Source organism: Bos javanicus, chromosome 28, assembly GCF_032452875.1.
Source record: "Bos javanicus breed banteng chromosome 28, ARS-OSU_banteng_1.0, whole genome shotgun sequence".
NCBI classification, from domain to species: Eukaryota; Metazoa; Chordata; class Mammalia; order Artiodactyla; family Bovidae; genus Bos; species Bos javanicus.
In genome coordinates, this window is record NC_083895.1 from 1408749 (window position 1) to 1426815 (window position 18067).

At 38.1% G+C, this 18067-nt stretch overlaps 2 protein-coding genes across 2 annotated transcripts; both read left to right on the forward strand.

The window, feature by feature from the left end:
• Nucleotides 1-1714: 1714 nt before the first annotated feature.
• On the forward strand, nt 1715-2710 carry LOC133240668 (olfactory receptor 5D18-like). The gene has a single exon (XM_061405863.1). The coding sequence runs from the start codon at nt 1769-1771 to the stop codon at nt 2708-2710; it is 942 nt and encodes a 313-aa protein (XP_061261847.1). The 5' UTR covers nt 1715-1768.
• Nucleotides 2711-13638: 10928 nt separating this feature from the next.
• Nucleotides 13639-14865, forward strand: LOC133240669 (olfactory receptor 5L1-like). Its single transcript, XM_061405864.1, has one exon. The coding sequence runs from the start codon at nt 13960-13962 to the stop codon at nt 14863-14865; it is 906 nt and encodes a 301-aa protein (XP_061261848.1). The 5' UTR covers nt 13639-13959.
• The last annotated feature ends 3202 nt before the right edge of the window (nt 14866-18067 follow it).

The window sequence follows — 18067 nt, forward strand, 5'->3', positions numbered from 1 at the left end:
GTCATATTTCCTAAATGCAAAGAAACTCACCAGCAATTTAAAATAACATTTGGGTCACAAAATCCATTGCATGAAATAAAACATTAGTTTAATTTTATTTTTCAAGTGGCTTAGATAAATCAGCCATATTTAGGATGTCTAGCTTTGTGATAGATCGTCTTTTGAGGTTGTCTTTTTAAAGTTTATACTCAAATTTATGAATATATGAAGATAAAGGGATCTTGAGTATCTCAGTTTTGCCTATGATTTGACATTACTGCCGAGCCATATAAAATCTATTTCTTGAGTTATGGGACTAGAGACAACTTTATCAGAAATGATAGAGAAAAGTCCTGGTATGGTAGGGTCTAAGAGATATTGGTCACCAATAGTGCATGCATGTGTGTTGAGTCACTCAGTTGTGTCCTATTCTTTGCGACTCCATGGACTATATAGCCAACCTGACTCTGTCCATATAACTTTCCAGTCAAGAATACTGGTGTGGGTTGCCATTTCCTCCATCAGAGAATCTTTCCAACCCAGGGACTGAACCTGCATCTCTTGCATCTCCTACATTGGCAGGTGGATTCTTTACCACTATTCCCCTGAGAAGTCATTTGTCACCAGTTAGAGAAATACAATACTTTTCTATTAGCATTTTCTCATGAAATATCATCACACTGCAGAACTACCTTAAATGTTTGGTCTTTCTCTTTTACAGGTAATATAGGGACAGAATAAATGTCTTTATTTATGGACATTTCTATGTTAGAATCTTTAGTAGTGTTAGTTAAATTTTTCCCAACTTCCTTTCTCATCTCACCTGATGCTGCCTTCTAGTATATCTCTCTGATATGTACACTTTCTTTGGACAATTTCCCATAGATTTAAGATCACTACTTTGTCACAAGTTGGAACATGATTATGAATAAATGAAGTATCTTAGTACTAAGATGTTGAACATAGATTCTCTTTTAGACAAATGGAAAATTTGTGGGAGTCTGGATCAAGAGTTCAGTCACATATGTGTAGATTGATCCTCATTTGCATGCTACAGGGAAAGTCAAGGATCTCTGTCTTCTGCTTTGTCATGTTTCTGATAAAGACATAGACTGTGTTATCCTTATTATCTGTTCAGTGTTATTACTCCACAAGAAATGAGGTGGGATTGATAATTAGGGCTCCCTGTATTGAGAACACTCTGAAAAAAAGTAACTAAGGTTTATTTTGACAATAGATTTACTGAGTCAGAAACAAAAGTAAATGATAAGTATCATGTGGAATTAACAGTAAAGGCACAGATGGAAACTTAAAGGGGTCATTCTCAGTGTCACATTGTGAATATGTGATGTAAAGTGTAATTTATTTAGAATTTTCTCACTTTTGCTACTAGTTTTAGGACTGAAATAATCAGTTATGGTACTAGGCTAGGTTACTCTTTTATTAATTTATAATGTTCAAGTGGACCTAAAAGTGCTATAGAAGGATTTCACTGAAAATAACTCCCAAGTCTTTTGATTTCATATTATCTCTAAATATTAAAATTATAATTCAGAACTAAAAGGTTCAATAATGGTACTGTGCTCTTTAAAGAAAAGTTTAAATGGTTATCTTTTGAACATTTTAGACATTTAGCAATAGTGCATAAGAAACACAGAGAGGTGCTAAAAGAGACACTTGGCTTCTTCTTCCAGCTTTGGAAAGGAGGCGTTAACCGAGGGTCTTACATCCTCATTCTCTCTAATAATTTTGTTTCCAGAGCTGATTCAGATTCTGACAAACAGAAACCATGTTTCTATCAGAGAGAAATAAAAGTGGGGCCATGTTCACTGTCCTAGGCTTCTCTGATTACCCAGAGTTGCAAGTTCCCCTCTTCTTGATATTCTTCACCATCTACAGTGTCACTGTGGTAAGGAATCTTGGGATGATTGTAACCATCAAAATTAACCCCAAACTGCACACTCCCATGTACTTTTTCCTCAGCCACCCCTCCTTTGTGGATTTTTGTTATTCCTCCATAATTGCTCGCAAGACCATGGTGAACCTCATGGTAGAAGACAGAACCATTTCATTTGTAGTCTGTGTAATACAAGTCTTTTTCTTTTGTACCTTTGTGGTAACTGAGTCCTTTTTATTAGCTGTGATGGCCTATGACCTCTTTGTGGCCATCTGCAACCCTCTGCTCTACATGGTCGCCATGTCCCCAAGACTCTGTGCTATGTTAGTGGTTGGATCTTTTGCCTGGGGAACAACCTACTCCTTGGCATTCACATTTTCTGTTAGCAAATTACCATTTTGTGGTTTCAACACAATCAATCACTTCTTCTGTGAGTTCTCCTCCCTGCTTTCCGTCTCTTGCTCTGATACTTATCTCAACCAGTTGCTGCTTTTTATTTTTGCCACCTTTAATGAGGTCAGCACACCCTTCATCATTCTCCTGTCTTATGTTTTTATTGTTGTCACCATCTTCAAGATGCATTCAGCCTGTGGTCGCCGCAAAGCCTTCTCCACTTGTGCCTCCTGCCTGACCGCCATCAGCATCCTCACCAGCACCATCGTCTTCCTCTACTGTGTGCCCAACTCCACAACCTCCAGGCACACAGTCAAAGTGGTGTCTGTGTTTTACATGGTGGTCATCCCCATGTTGAATCCCCTGATCTACAGTCTGAGAAATAAGGATGTCAACAAAACAGTCTCCAAGATAGTGGGCTCTAAACTGTTTTCTTATTGAGCATTATAATAATAATAGTTTTTTTCTTGATATGTAAACAAAGTGTAGGTACAAAGGTTGGTTTTTAAAGATAAGTTTAAATTAATGAAGAGTTAATGCTGCAAAATTTATGGTTGCCAGGAGAGGCAAGAAGTTTGGGGGAAAGGGTTAGTTTGGGAGTTTGGGATGAACGTGTACACTCTTATATTTAAATGGACAGCCAACAAGGATCTGCTGTATAGCACACAGAACTCTGCTCAATATTATGTGGCAGCCTGGATGGGATGGTAGTTTGTGAAAGAATGGATATATGTATATGTATGCCTGAGTCCCTTCTCCATTCACCTGAAACTATCAGACCCTTGTTTGTTAATAGGCTATGCTGCTGCCACTGCTAAGTCACTTCAGTCATGTCCGACTCTGTGTGACCCCATAGATGGCAGCCCACCAGGCTCCCCCATCCCTAGGATTCTCCAAGCAAGAACACTGGAGTGGGTTGCCATTTCCTTCTCCAATGCATGAAAAGTGAAAGTGAAGTCGTTCAGTCATGTGGGACTCTTAGCGACCCCATAGACTGCAGCCTAGCAGGTTCCTCCATCCATGGGATTTTCCAGACAAGAGTACTGGAGTGGGGTGCCATTGCCTGCTCCAAAGGGGGCTTCTAGGAAATAAATTTTCCTGCCTGTTTTGTTAATATGTTATATCCCAACACACACACACACACACACACACACACACACACACACAAGTTAAAAAAGAGAGAATTATTTAAAATAGAAAGAACATGCATTTTGGCTCAAAGAAGCTAAACTTAATTCTCTCTTACTTACCAAGAAAAAAATTATCAATCTCACCATTTTCTAAGTTTTTGTCTAAAAATTCAGACAAGATAAATGTATTAAATAGATTAAAATACAATATAGATATGTGGTATACCTTGTGTAACTTAATAAATTGAATTTCGTCTCTTTTACACCTAAAATAACTAGGCTTTCAATTAGCACATGCATTTCTCTTACAAAATACAAATAGCAGTTAAAATAAGTCATGGTGTTCATCCTCAAAGGCTGAAAATCCGGTGTTGAGGGTAGGGTAGTTAAGAAAGTGATAACTGTGCAAGTTGGAAATGGGTTTGAGAGGAAAAAAAGAAAAGTTCAAGTCCTTCACAAAATAGGTATTATGTTGACCTGGTTTGGATAACTTAAGAGACAGACTTTTAGAAAATGTATTTCAATGTAGGAGTTTTATCCAGGAGACTAAAGCATAGCAAACAAGGAAATCAGAATGTAGTAATGTGTTAATGATAAAACTTTTTTTTTTTTAACTGAGTGACTAGTGCATAAGTTACACATATATTTGTCTCCATGTTGGAATAGTTGTGTTGTATTGTGTATATGGGTTACTTGGCACAAAGTTGATAAGACACGGATTATATTCTGAATGTATTTTCAAAAGAGCTCTAGTGTGGCAGCATGAGCAACTATGATAGACTCCACCAGAGGCTTAAAAATGCAGGATGAGCTCTCAGAACATCTTTCATGCAAAAAGGAAGCATGACAAGTGCCTGCCCAATTGACATTTCATTCTGTTTTTCTACCTATGAAGACATCAAAAGTATTATCAATTTTTTTTTTCTTTTACCAAACTTAATGTCTGTATCCTTCTCAAATAAACTTGTATCTTAAAAAAAAAAAAAAGTGCTTCCAGTTTCCCAAAGAGTTGAAAACTAATTGCCTGTGTAACCATATTCAAAATAAAATGCAAACTAGGTAGTCATTAGTTTGCTGTGGTTGTTGTAATTTAGTGGCTAAGTCATGTCCAACTCTTTGTGACCCCATGGACTGTAGCCCACCAGGATCATATGTCCTTAGGATTACCAAAGCAAGAGTACTGGAGTGGGTAGTCATTACATTCTCTAGGAGATCTTCCAGACCCAAGGATCAAAATTGTGTCTCCTGTAATGGATTCATTTTGATATTTGGCAAAACTAATACAATTATGTAAAGTTTAAAAATAAAATAAAATTTAAAAAAATGAAAAAGAAAAAAAAAATTGTGTCTCCTGCATTGGCAGGCAGATTCTTCACTACTGAGCCACCTGGGAAGCCTGGATATTATATTAGTAAGGTCTGTTTAACAAGGTAAATTAGAAATAAGATCTCTCTAACATCAATAGCTCAGGCTTGCTTGAATAGCTTAAACACTTTTCTTCTCTACTCAATGTGTGCGTTAGTTACTCAGTCATGTCCAATTTTTTGCGACCTCATGCTCTGTCCTTGGGATTTTCCAGGCAAGAATAATGGTATGGGTTGCATTTCCTTCTCCATCTCTATTCAATGTTCCTAAATAAATTCCTAAATATTCACTTTTTTAGATGAAAATATTGAGAATATTTGGGACTATTAACAGTAAATGGGATTAGAAATTCTGTCAGAAATTGTGCTGGAATAGTAATGACACACCACCCTTTCATTCAGTTTTTCAAAACTATTTTTCATCAAAGTTTTCCAAGTAATACATTAAACAAAGTTAAATTCTCTTCCAGTTTTGGTGAAGGCTAAATTTTTGGAGATTCTTTCAAAAGGACTTTTTACCTAATGTGGTTTATTGCAAGCAGGAGCCCAATTCTCCACTTATAAAGGCATGTTCAGCTCTTCTTTTATCTTCTCATCAAATGATCAAATCAATTCCTCCATTTTTTTAAAATATAGTCTACTTTTGAGAATAACTTGAGTAATATAAGGTCATTGAAGCGACATATTGTGTCAGTTACAAGAAATGCCCTGTAGCTATGTTATAATCTCTTGGAATTTACACAAACTCTTAGAATAGCTGTCATGTGAACAAGCACAGGCTAGGATATTGGATAATGAGCAATATATAGCTCACGGCCCTATCCCATGAAGTAGCATGGAGCCAACCTCTGGACTGCACTATGAACCCTCTTAGATCACCTAGCCTGGCAAGCTGATAACATACACGCAACAGACCAGCACAGATCAGTCAGCTCTGGATCAGATCAGTAGAGCTGCCTTACTGACTTACGTAATAGTGATCCATGCAATAAGCAGCTGTATTTAACTCATTGGGATTCCCTGGTGGCTCAGACAGTAAAGCGCCTGACCTCAATGCCGGAAACCCAGGTCCAATCCCTGGGTCGGGAAAATCCCCTGGAGAAGGAAATGGCAACCCACTCCAGTATTCTTGCCTTGGAAATCCCATGGACAGAGGAACCTGGTGGGCTACCGTCCGTGGGGTCGCAAAAAGTCGGACACGACTGAGCGACTTGACTTTCACTTTCACTTTAACTCGTATGTTTTGGAGTAGTTTGTTATGCAGTCTTAAAATACAACTGATTGTCTTAATTTCTGATGTTACCACAAATTGTCTTAATTTCTGATGTTACCACAAACACCTTCCCAAGTCTTACTGTAGAGCAGTTAAGCATTTCTGCTTTCCTTCTGCTTGGAGGCAGCTTAATTAAAATGTACAATTAAAAAGTTTAGAAAATTTAACACATTGTTGATGTTAATGAATCTTTTGATGAAATAATTTCCTAAAACAATGATCTTATGTGATATACATACAGTTCATCAAAATCTTAAATCTTGGTACTTATTCAATTTATGGATAAAGACAATAAAGCAAATTTCAATTAAATATTTATATTTAAATCATTTTAAAAAATCTGTTTTGTCTTTAAGACAGATAAACAAAGGTTTCTGTGAGTAGGTTGCATATATAGGTTGCATATATGTTTTGCATATAAAACATCACTGCCAGTGATGCTGTCTTTTTAGTCATTCTGCCATGAGACTCTCTCCTTCAAGGGAATGCATTTTGTATCAATCCTAATGACAAAAAAAACATAGATACTAATCAGATACCATCATCCGTCTACTATATATGATTTCAAAACATCACTGTATTGGCTAAAACACGTGTCTATTGCAAATCCCTTATTTTCTGAGAAAAGAAAGATACATTAGCTAAAAGGAAATAGGAAGTCATACCATGGGCTTGAAATGTCTTAATTAAAAGAAATTTTAGGCTTCATGGAATACAATGTTTCACAGTGTTGTTATGTTTTAGGTTTTGGAAGTTTTCTATTACTTTTCTAATCGGGGTAATTCCCAAGGTAATCTATGAATGGATAGCAGGAACTTTTGCTTTTGGACAATGAAACACAAGGGATAGTGAAAGTACTGAGTGGAATGGAGAGGCAGAAACACTCCACAATCTCACAAAATAACCAGATGAATCAATTTTAAGGAAACACATGAAGGTTGTTGAGAATATGGAAACCAATTTACTTCCAACTATTTATAGTCATGAAATTCTTAAATAATTGGTATATCAGGGGCATAAACCACATAGTATCATTCATAACCTATTGGTTTAGGACAAAATTATACAGGCAGAGAAAGAGCAGACCTGGGAGATAGCCCTCAGGCAGATCCATAAAATGGGCTCTACACATCCAGATGTTGAGGCTGGATTTAGAAAAGGCAGAGGAACCATAGATCAGACTTTGAACATCTGCTGGATAATAGAAAAATTAATAATTCCAGAAAAGCATCTATTCTGCTTCATTGACTACGCTGAAGCCTTTGACTGTGTGGATCAAAACAAACTGTGGAAAATTCTTGAAGAGATGGAAATACCAGACCATCTTACCTGTCTCCTGAGAAATCTGTTTGCAGGTCAAAACAGTTAGAACAGGACATGGAGCAATGGACTGGTTCCAAATAGGGAAAGGAGTACATCAAGGCTGTATATTGTCATCCTGCGAATTTAACTTATACCCAGAGTACATCATTCAAAATGCTGGGCTGGATGAAGCACAAGCTGGAATCAAGATTGCTGGGAGAAATATCAATAACTTCAGATATGCAGATGACACCACCCTTATGGCAGAAAGTGAATAGGAACTAAACAGGCTGTTGATGAAGGTGAAAGAGGAGAGTGAAAAAGTTGGCTTAAAACTCAACATTCAGAAAACTAAGATCATGGCATCCGGTCCCATCACTTCATGCAAATAGATGGGAAAACGATGGAAACAGTGGCTGACTTTATTTTCTTGGGTCTGAAACCACTGCTGATGGTGACTGCAGCCATGAAATTTAAAAAAAAAAAAAAAAAAGCTTGCTCCTTGGAAGAAAAGTGATGGCCTAAATAGACAGCATATTAAAAAACAGAGACATTACTTTGCTGACAAAGTCTGTCTAGTCATATCTATGGGTTTCCAGTAGCTATGTATGGATGTGAAATTTGGCCCTTAAAGAAGACTGACTGCTAAAGAATTGATGCTTTTGGACTGTGGTGTTGGACAAGACTCTAGAGAGTCCCTTGGACTACAAGGGGATCAAACCAGTCAATCCTAAAGGAAATCAGTCCTGAATTCTCATCGGAAGGACTGATGCTGAAGATCCAATACATTGGGCACCTGATGCGAAGAATTGACTCATTGGAAAAGACCCTGATGCTGGGAAAGATTGAAGGCAGAAGGAAAAGTGGATGACAGAGGACGAAATGGTTGGATGTCATCACCGGCTTGATGGATGCAAGTTTGATCAAGCTCTGGGAGTTGGTGATGGACAGGGAGGCCTGGCATGCTGCAGGCTTTGCAAAGAGTGAGGGTCATGAAGAGTCAGAGATGACTGAGTGACTGAACTTAACTGTACAAACATGGGAGAGTTTCCTCCCCACTCTCTTTATATCTTATGAAAGTCATTAATTGTTTGTGTCCCAAGATGATATTTTTTTTCTTCACATCTTATTGAGATCCCACAGAGACCAATGATTGGTTCTGGAAAATTAAGGGATATGGGCCTTGGGGATACACACACAAAAACAAAAAGCCTGTGACATTTTCCCTCACAGCATCCTCAGAAACAAAGGAAGCAATACCTGTCAAAAGGTTGGTAGACTACATTCTATTTTGGAGAGGAAAGAGATGAATGATATTTCCTGATGTCTGGAAAGTTGTTTGCTTCTTTTTTTCAGGGAAGTAAATTATTACTAGCCATGTTTAAGAGAAAGAGGAATGGTAAAGAGGGCAGTGGCATTAGAAATAATTTTTACAAGTCTGTATTTGGAGAGTGTTTTAAGAAATGCCAAGTTCGGAGCACTCTATGAAGTGGATGGAATCACCGACTTGATGGGCATGAGTTTGAGTAAACTCCGGGAGTTAGTGATGGACAGGGAGGCGTAGCGTGCTGCGATTCTTGGGGTTGCAAAAAGTCGGACACAACTGAGGGACTGAATTGAACTGAACTGAACTGATGAAGTGTTTTCCCTTTATGCACTGAGAAACAATATGAGAGCAAATGGGGACACTTCAATCTATAGAATTAAATATCTTGTAACAGCTATTAGTGTAACAGGGGAAAGAGTGTGAGCCAATTGGGAAGAATGCTTGATTCCTCTCCCCTTCCATCTGCCTTCACTCTCACATTAACACCATCCAAGGAACGCGGGAAAGACAGCAGGGAGATTCTCCTGAGAGTCACTTTGATGCTGAGTGTGGTGGTGAGGGGTCCTCAGGACTGCAGAAGGAGGAGCACAGACATGTGAACCACCTCTGAAGCAGACAGGAGAGCAAGAACTTTGACCTTGTGAAAAGGTATTGTATATCTACAGCAGGTTTCTCAAGTATGACTGATTAACATCGGTCAAGATATATATTTGGTCTTTGCTTATGTTGAGGATATGTGGGAGGATGGGAGTGAGAAAAGAGATGCCGTCCTGCACCTTATACACTTAGCAGCATCTGTAGTCTGCCTTCTGGATGTCTATAGCACCCCCTTCCTATTGTGACAGTCAACAATATTTCCAGACATTGACAAACGTCCAACAGGGATCAACATCACTCCTGCTCTACAAATAATCAGCAGCCTGACTTTTCATCTTTAGATCTTAAAAACAGGAAAAGATTTTCAAAATTATGCACCACTTTGAAATCAGAAAATACAGCTCACTTATTACTGTCCATTTGAAGAGAGAAAAGCCTTCCATCACAGTGATCATGTGTGTTCAAACAGGAGTCCTTAATTTACATATCCTTTATCTCTTCAAGTTATTTGAGGAATGAGGAAAACCCTGGCTGTGTTGGCTTTTAGTCCAGATTCACTTTCCTCCTGGAATAAGCAGTCAGTGCTACTATGTCATTTTATTGTTAGTTAGGATCAGGAGAGCGAATAAATGAGCATGTTCATACCCTTTGTTGGCATCTTCCACATGTCCGGTCTTAGAATGTATCTCTCCTATATTAAAAAAAAAATTGGTAAAAATATTTATTCTCTTGGATGTTTTGAAAATTAAATATGCATGGAGACTTATGTATAGGTATGCCATATTCTATCTTTGTGATCTTTTTACCTTGACACTTTCTCATAGTCATTTTTCAGGTTATTTAAAGTTCTTCTGAAAGCTCCATAGTGTCCTATAATATGCATGTAGCATAACTTTGACCCTCCTGTTTGACATTTTGTTTCTAAGCTCCTATAATAAATAGTAGTTCAATGCAGCAACAAGAATTTGTGTTAATATGATATTCACAATTTTGATTTCTTGAATAGATTTAAAGTATTTCATTTATCAAATAGGTCTTAGAAGGCTTCAGGGTCACAGTTACAGAAAGTTTGTGCACATGTATACAGTTTTGACGAACTCCTTTTCCTATTTAGAACTAGTCTGTTGTTCCATGTCCAGTTCTAACTGCTGCTTCCTGACCTGCATACAAATTTCTCAAGAGGCAGATCAGGTGGTCTGGTATTCCCATCTCTTGAAGAATTTTCCACAGTTTATTGTGATCCACACAGTCAAAGGGTTTGGCATAGTCAATAAAGCAGAAATAGATGTTTTTCTGGAACTCTCTTGCTTTTTCAATGATCCAGTGGATGTTGGCAATTTGATCTCTGGTTCCTCTGCCTTTTCTAAAACCAGCTTGAACATCAGGAAGTTCACGGTTCATGTGTTGCCGAAGCCTGGCTTGGAGAATTTTGAGCATTACTTTACTAGCATGTGAGATGAGTACAATTGTGCGGTAGTTTGAGCATTCTTTGGCATTGCCTTTCTTTGGGATTGGAATGAAAACTGGCCTTTTCCAGTCCTGTGGCCACTGTTGAGTTTTCCAAATTTGCTGGCATATTGAGTGCAGCACTTTCACAGCATCATCTTTCAGGATTTGGAATAGCTCAACTGGAATTCCATCACATCCATTAGCTTTGTTTGTAGTGATGCTTTCTAAGGCCCTTTTGACTTCACATTCCAGGATGTCTGGCTCTAGGTCAGTAATCACACCATCGTGATTATCTGGGTCATGAAGATCTTTTTTGTACCGTTCTTCTATGTATTCTTGCCATCTCTTCTTAATATCTTCTGCTTCTCTTGAGAAATTTGTATGCAGGTCAGGAAGCAACAGTTAGAACTGGATATGGAACAACAGACTGGTTCCAAATAGGAAAAGGAGTTCGTCAAGGCTGTTTACTTAACTTATATGCCGAGTACATCATGAGAAATGCTGGACTGGAAGAAACACAAGCTGGAATCAAGATTGCCGGGAGAAATACCAATAACCTCAGATATGCAGATGACACCACCCTTATGGCAGAAAGTGAAGAGGAACTCAAAAGCCTCTTGATGAAAGTGAAAGTGGAGAGTGAAAAAGTTGGCTTAAAGCTCAACATTCAGAAAATGAAGATCATGGCATCTGGTCCCACCACATCATGGGAAATAGATGGGGAAACAGTGGAAACAGTGTCAGACTTTATTTTTCTGGGCTCCAAAATCACTACAGATGGTGACTGCAGCCATGAAATTAAAAGACACTTACTCCTTGGAAGGAAAGTTATGACCAACCTAGATAGCATATTCAAAAGCAGAGACATTACTTTGCCAACAAAGGTCTGTCTAGTCAAGGCTATGGTTTTTCCTGTGGTCAGGTATGGATGTGAGAGTTGGACTGTGAAGAAAGCTGAGTGCTGAAGAATTGATGCTTTTGAACTGTGGTGTTGGAGAAGACTCTTGAGAGTCCCTTGGACTGTAAGGAGATCCAACCAGTCCATTCTGTAGGAGATCAGCCCTGGGATTTCTTTGGAGGGAATGATGCTAAAGGTGAAACTTCAGTACTTTGGCCAACTCATGCGAAGAGTTGACTCATTGGAAAAGACTCTGATGCTGGGAGGGATTGGTGGCAGGAGGAGAAGGGGACGACAGAGGATGAGATGACTGGATGGCATCACTGGCTTGATGGACATGAGTCTGAGTGAACTCCAGAAGTTGGTGATGGACAGGGAGGCCTGGCATGCTGCGATTCATGGGGTCGCAAAGAGTCGGACACGACTGAGCAACTGATTTGATCTGATCTAAGTTGCTTCAGTCGAGTCCAGCTCTTTGCAACCCCATAGATTGTAGCCTGCCAGGCTCCTCTGTCAATGGATTCTCTAGGCAAAGATATTGGAATAGGTTGCTATTTCCTTCCCCATACAGAAAGTTTAGATGTAAGTAATAATTCTCTGTAAAATCACAAACATTATATAGCATATTTTAAAAATCACTAGGTTAATTTTATAGAAACAATTGCAAAATAGACTATAAAATTCACTTTTCCATTTAAAAAGTAATAATAAAAATGCTTGTGTGTTAATATCTTAAATAAGCATACTTCTCATCATTACATCAAAAAAGAGAAACTTCCTATATACTATTAAAAAATTTCCAAGGATCCTAGTGTTTCCAAAATTGATTTAACAGTATAGCAGTAAAAAGGTATTTAAATTTCAAACATTGTTAATTAAGTAATATTTGATGTCTTTCTAATGATTCAGTTCCAAGCTCTAAATTGTGTAGAACTACTTTAAATCATCATACAGGTTTTCATGGATGTGAATTATTTCATGTGATCTGTGAATTTAAATGTGAGCTCTATGCATTTGTGGGTTATGATGTCTGAACTTTTCTTTTTTTATTAAATTTTTTAAATTTTATTTTATTTTTAAACTTTACAATATTGTATTAGTTTTGCCAAATATTGAAATGAATCCACCACAGGTATACCTGTGTTCCCCATCCTGAATCCTCCTCCCTCCTCCCTCCCCATACCCTCCCTCTGGGTCGTCCCAGTGCACCAGCCCCAAGCATCCAGTATTGTGCATTTAACCTGGACTGGTGACTCGTTTCATACATGATATTATACATGCTTCACTGCTATTCTCCCAAATCTCCCCACCCTCTCCCTCTCCCACAGAGTACATAAGACTGATCTACACATCAGTGTCTCTTTTCCTGTCTCGTACACAGGGTTATTGTTACCATCTTTCTAAATTCCATATATATGTGTTAGTATACTGTATTGGTATTTTCCTTTCTGGCTTACTTCACTCTGTATAATAGGCTCCAGTTTCATCCATCTCATTAGAACTGATTCAAATGTATTCTTTTTAATGGCATTGTGTATATGTACCACAGATTTCTTAGCCATTCATTGGCTGATGGGCATCTAGGTTGCTTCCATGTCCTGGCTATTATAAAGAGTGCTGCGATGAACATTGGGGTACACATGTCTCTTTCCCTTCTGGTTTCCTCAGTGTGTATGCCCAGCAGTGGGATTGCTGGATCATAAGGCAGTTCTATTTCCAGTTTTTTAAGGAATCTCCACACTGTTCTCCATAGTGGCTGTACTAGTTTGCATTCCCACCAACAGTGTAAGAGGGTTCCCTTTTCTCCACACCCTCTCCAGCATTTATTGCTTGTAGACTTATGGATCGCAGCCATTCTGACTGGTGTGAAATGGTACCTCATAGTGGTTTTGATGTGCATTTCTCTGATAATGAGTGATATTGAGCATCTTTTCATGTGTTTGTTAGCCATCTGTATGTCTTCTTTGGAGAAATGTCTATTTAGTTCTTTGGCCCATTTTTTGATTACACTCTCCGACATACATCACAGCAGGATCCTCTATGACCCACCTCCAAGAATATTGGAAATAAAAGCAAAAATAAACAAATGGGACCTAATTAAACTTAAAAGCTTCTGCACAACAAAGGAAACTATTAGCAAGGTGAAAAGGCAGCCTTCAGAATGGGAGAAAATAATAGCAAATGAAGCAATGAACTTTTCTTAAGCTTCAAAATGTCAATGTTTTATTTCTTTGCTGAAACAGTTGACTATCTTATTTATTCTCATGTCTTTTTAAGGAGATAATTGGGGATGATCTCACAGAGAATAACTATTAATATTTTTTTTATGCAACCAAAGTAAAGTGAAGATATGGATGAGGAAAACTGCACTGCTGTGTCAGACTTCATCCTCCTTGGATTCTCAGATGCCCCTGAGCTCAGAGTCTTCCTCTTCCTGCTGTTTCTTTCCATCTATGGAGTCACAGTTTTGGGAAACCTGGGCATGATTGTCCTGATTCAGGTCAGCTCTGGACTCCCCACCCCCATGTACTTTTTCCTCAGCCACTTGTCCTTTGTGGATTTCTGTTACTCCATGTTCAGCACACCGAAGATACTAGCTAACATATTAAATGAAGACAAAGCCATTTCCTTCCTGGAATGCACTGTACAATTCTACCTGTTTTGCACATTTGTGGTAACTGAGGTCATTCTGCTGGCAGTGATGGCCTATGACCACTTTGTGGCCATCTGTGACTCACAGCTCTACATGGTCACCATGTCCCGGGATCTCTATGTGGAGTTGGTGTCTTGTTGCTACCTCAGTGGTGCTATGTGTTCTCTGATTCACTTGTGTTTAGCTCTTCAAATCCCATCCTACAGATTGAATATGATCAACCACTTCTTTTGTGATCTCCCCTCTCTCTTGTCTCTTGCTTGCTCTGATATGATTGTGAATCAATTGATGCTATACATTGGGGCCACTTTCTATAAGATCATCATCATCCCGGTCATCCTCACACCCTACTTATGTATTCTCATCACCATCCTGAGGATGCCCTCTGCAGAAGGAAGGTGCAACGCCTTTTCCACCTGTGCCTCCCACCTTAGAGCCATCACTATCTTACAGGGAACGATCCTTTTAATTTATTGCCAGCCCCACTCTGGCAACATCATGGGTACTGACAAAGTGACCACGGTGTTCTACACTGTAGTGATCCCCATGCCTAACCCACTGATCTACAGTCTGAGGAACAAGGATGTGAAAGAAACTCTCTGAAAAGTGGTGAGCTCCAAAATATTATCCTACAGAATATTTTCCTAGCAGAAGTCAGGGTTAGAAACTGGAGGCTGGTGAAAAGGTGATAATGATTGCAGTGTTGGAAGGGCAGAACTGAAGTGAGTAGCTTTGAGTGAGTCTTCCTGGCTCACTTATTTTTGTACCTTATAGCCTGTCAATTTACAAGAGTAGTCTACTTCTTTACATTTATTCAGTCTAAAATGCTTTAAATGGTTCTTGGTAATTGGAATCAAGATTGCTGGGAGAAATGTCAATAACCTCAGATATGCAGATGACACCACCCTTATGGCAGAAAGTGAAGAGGAACTCAAAAGCCTCTTGATGAAAGTGAAAGAGGAAAGTGAAAAAGTTGGCTTAAAGCTCAACATTCAGAAAATGAAGATCATGGCATCTGGTCCCATCACTTCATGGGAAATAGATGGGAAAACAGTGGAAACAGTGACAGACTTTATTTTTCTGGGCTCCAAAATCACTGCAGATGGTGACTGCAGCCATGAAATTAAAAGACGCTTACTCCTTGGAAGGAAAGTTATGACCAACCTAGATAGCATATTCAAAAGCAGAAACATTACTTTGCCAACAAAGGTCCGTCTAGTTAAGGCTATGGTTTTTCCAATGGTCAGGTATGGATGTGAGAGTTGGACTATGAAGAAGGCTGAGCACCAAAGAGTTGATGCTTTTGAACTGTGGTGCTGGAGAAGACCCTTGAGAGTCCCTTGGACTGCAAGGAGATCCAACCAGTCCATTCTATAGGAGATCAGCCCTGGGATTCCTTTGGAAGGATTGATGCTAAAGCTGAAACTCCAGTACTTTGACCACCTCATGCGAAGAGTTGACTCATTGAAAAAGACCCGGATGCTGGGAGGGATTGGTGGCAGGAGGAGAAGGGAACAACAGAGGATGAGATGGCTGGATGGCATCACCAACTCAATGGACGTCAGTTTGAGTGAACTCCAGGAGTTGATGATGGACAGGGAAGTCTGGCATGCTGTGATTCATGGGGTCTCAAAGAGTCGGACATGACTGAGAGACTGAACTGAACTGAACTGAATGGACTTTTAAAACACACATTTAGTTTGCTGTATAACTTTCATAAGTTTACTAAAGATTTCACATTTTATTTCACTATCCATTATGGAAACTATGGTTTATTTCAAAATCAAATGGCTATTATTTTACAATGAACAACACATGTTTGAATTTACGCACAAGTGTGATTCCCATATGTATATATATCCTGCATTTTATTTCTAGCTTCCTTTATTGTTTTTGCTGTCATTGCAGTGTCCAGTGTTTGGGGAGTTTCATATATCATTATATCTGAATAATAGACACATGGATAATAATTATGTCAAAGAAATCTTAACAAAATTAAATTAAAGGTCATGTGGAAATATCTTAGAATAATCCTTGGTACATCAGTAATTCTCCTTGTGTGCATGGGGTGTGTGTGTGTGTGTATGTGTGTGTGTATACAAGCATACCTCATTTTATTGAAATTCAAAGATAGTTTTTCTATAGATTAAAGGTTTGTGGCCACTCTCCTTTGAGCAAGTATATATGATCCTGTTTCCAATAGCATCTGTCACTTCATGTTTCTGTGAATATTTCATAATTCTTATAATATTTCAAATGTTTCAGAAAAGCAAAAAGAAAAAAAAAACTGTTAATATAATGATTATAACATCAGGAAGCAGCCATCATTCTTGAGGTTGGGAGAAGTAGAGAAAGGACATTTTACAGGAGTCTCAGAACTTGGAGAAAGTACTCTGCTAATCAGTGATAAGCCCTTGAGGAAGGGCCATGGCTGTAAGGGTGTCTGGGGTCTAAGTCTGGCTTATGACTTAACAATTTTCAGACACTGAGATGAACCCTAGTCATGTCTGGTCCCAGGGGAATGCCAGGCTACTGCTCTGACCTCTGAAGAGAGTAAGATGAGAAACGAGCCAGAACTGGAGAACATGAAGCAAAAAAATCCCTTTCTTCTCTCCTCTCCATTTCTCTTCAATATTCTTTTCTTTCCCACACCATTTCCCTTGGTTTATCCCTTTAGCAAAATCTAAATGGAAACCAGCTATCAAGGGCATCTGAGGATTCAGTTTGCAAGTCCCAGCAACAGCATCACAGCTCAAGAATAGAAGGGCAGCCATAGACATATGACAAAAGGCAACAAAGGACTTGTAGCTTATGATGCAAAAAGAGAGATTCATTTTACTTCTATCCTCACTTAGAGTGTGTAAATCTCTCTATAACTGGACACGCAAGTGCACCTTACGACTCTTCACTCTTCAGGTCATTGTTAGTTTAGACGTACTTGATTCATCAGAAGAGTTATAAGCCAAATGTGACACAGGGTGGTTGTCACCCTTAAGATCTCTCTATGGAAATGTACCTGATATCATATATATCATGTTATATATATAAAACATGATATATATATATATATATATATATATATATATATCATGTTTTATATATATATGTATATATTCCACTACAAGAAGTACATTAAATCAAATATTTGATCAATTGCACATACTAGATTACAAACAGCTTTCAAAAAGAAAAACCAGTATCTAGCAAGAAATAATATTAAGAATTTTTTAAAAAGATATAAACATTTCAAAAAATACTATGCTTCAGAATTGGGAAAACTATTTTTGGAGCTAAAATCGCCCATATTCTGAAATTTTGTTCCAATCTACTAATTTGTTTAATTCCTTCAGAGTCACTTTCATGGAATATGTATTTTAAGCAGAACCATCTTTCAAAATACAGTAATTAGGCCTTGGTCAGGATATTTTTAGCATATAGAAAAATAATAATTTTAATTTTAACATCAATAATATCTAATTCAGTGTTTCTTTGTTAGTTTTTATTTTTTTAGGTCATTAAATAATATTTAGCTGAGAAACATATGAATTAAAAAGCAGTGGGCAAACATGGAAAACACTAATTTTATCGCAATTTTATCTGTGTCATTGTATGTGATTTTAGACAAATCCATCAAAACTCTGTGGCTTTAATTTCATCCATAGTACTTATTTTAAAAGACCAGGACTTGGACAGCAGTAGAGTTGCTTTTTTTTTTTCCCTGTTAGGCTTACAATATCCAAGACTTCCCTGATAGCTCAATTGGTAAAAAAAAAAAAAAAAAAAATCGACATACAATGCAGGAGAC

Excerpts from the sequence above, each read along its gene's own strand:
- LOC133240668 (XM_061405863.1), top strand. The coding sequence starts at position 1,769 with ATGTTTCTATCAGAGAGAAATAAAAGTGGGGCCATGTTCACTGTCCTA.
- LOC133240669 (XM_061405864.1), top strand. The coding sequence starts at position 13,960 with ATGGATGAGGAAAACTGCACTGCTGTGTCAGACTTCATCCTCCTTGGA.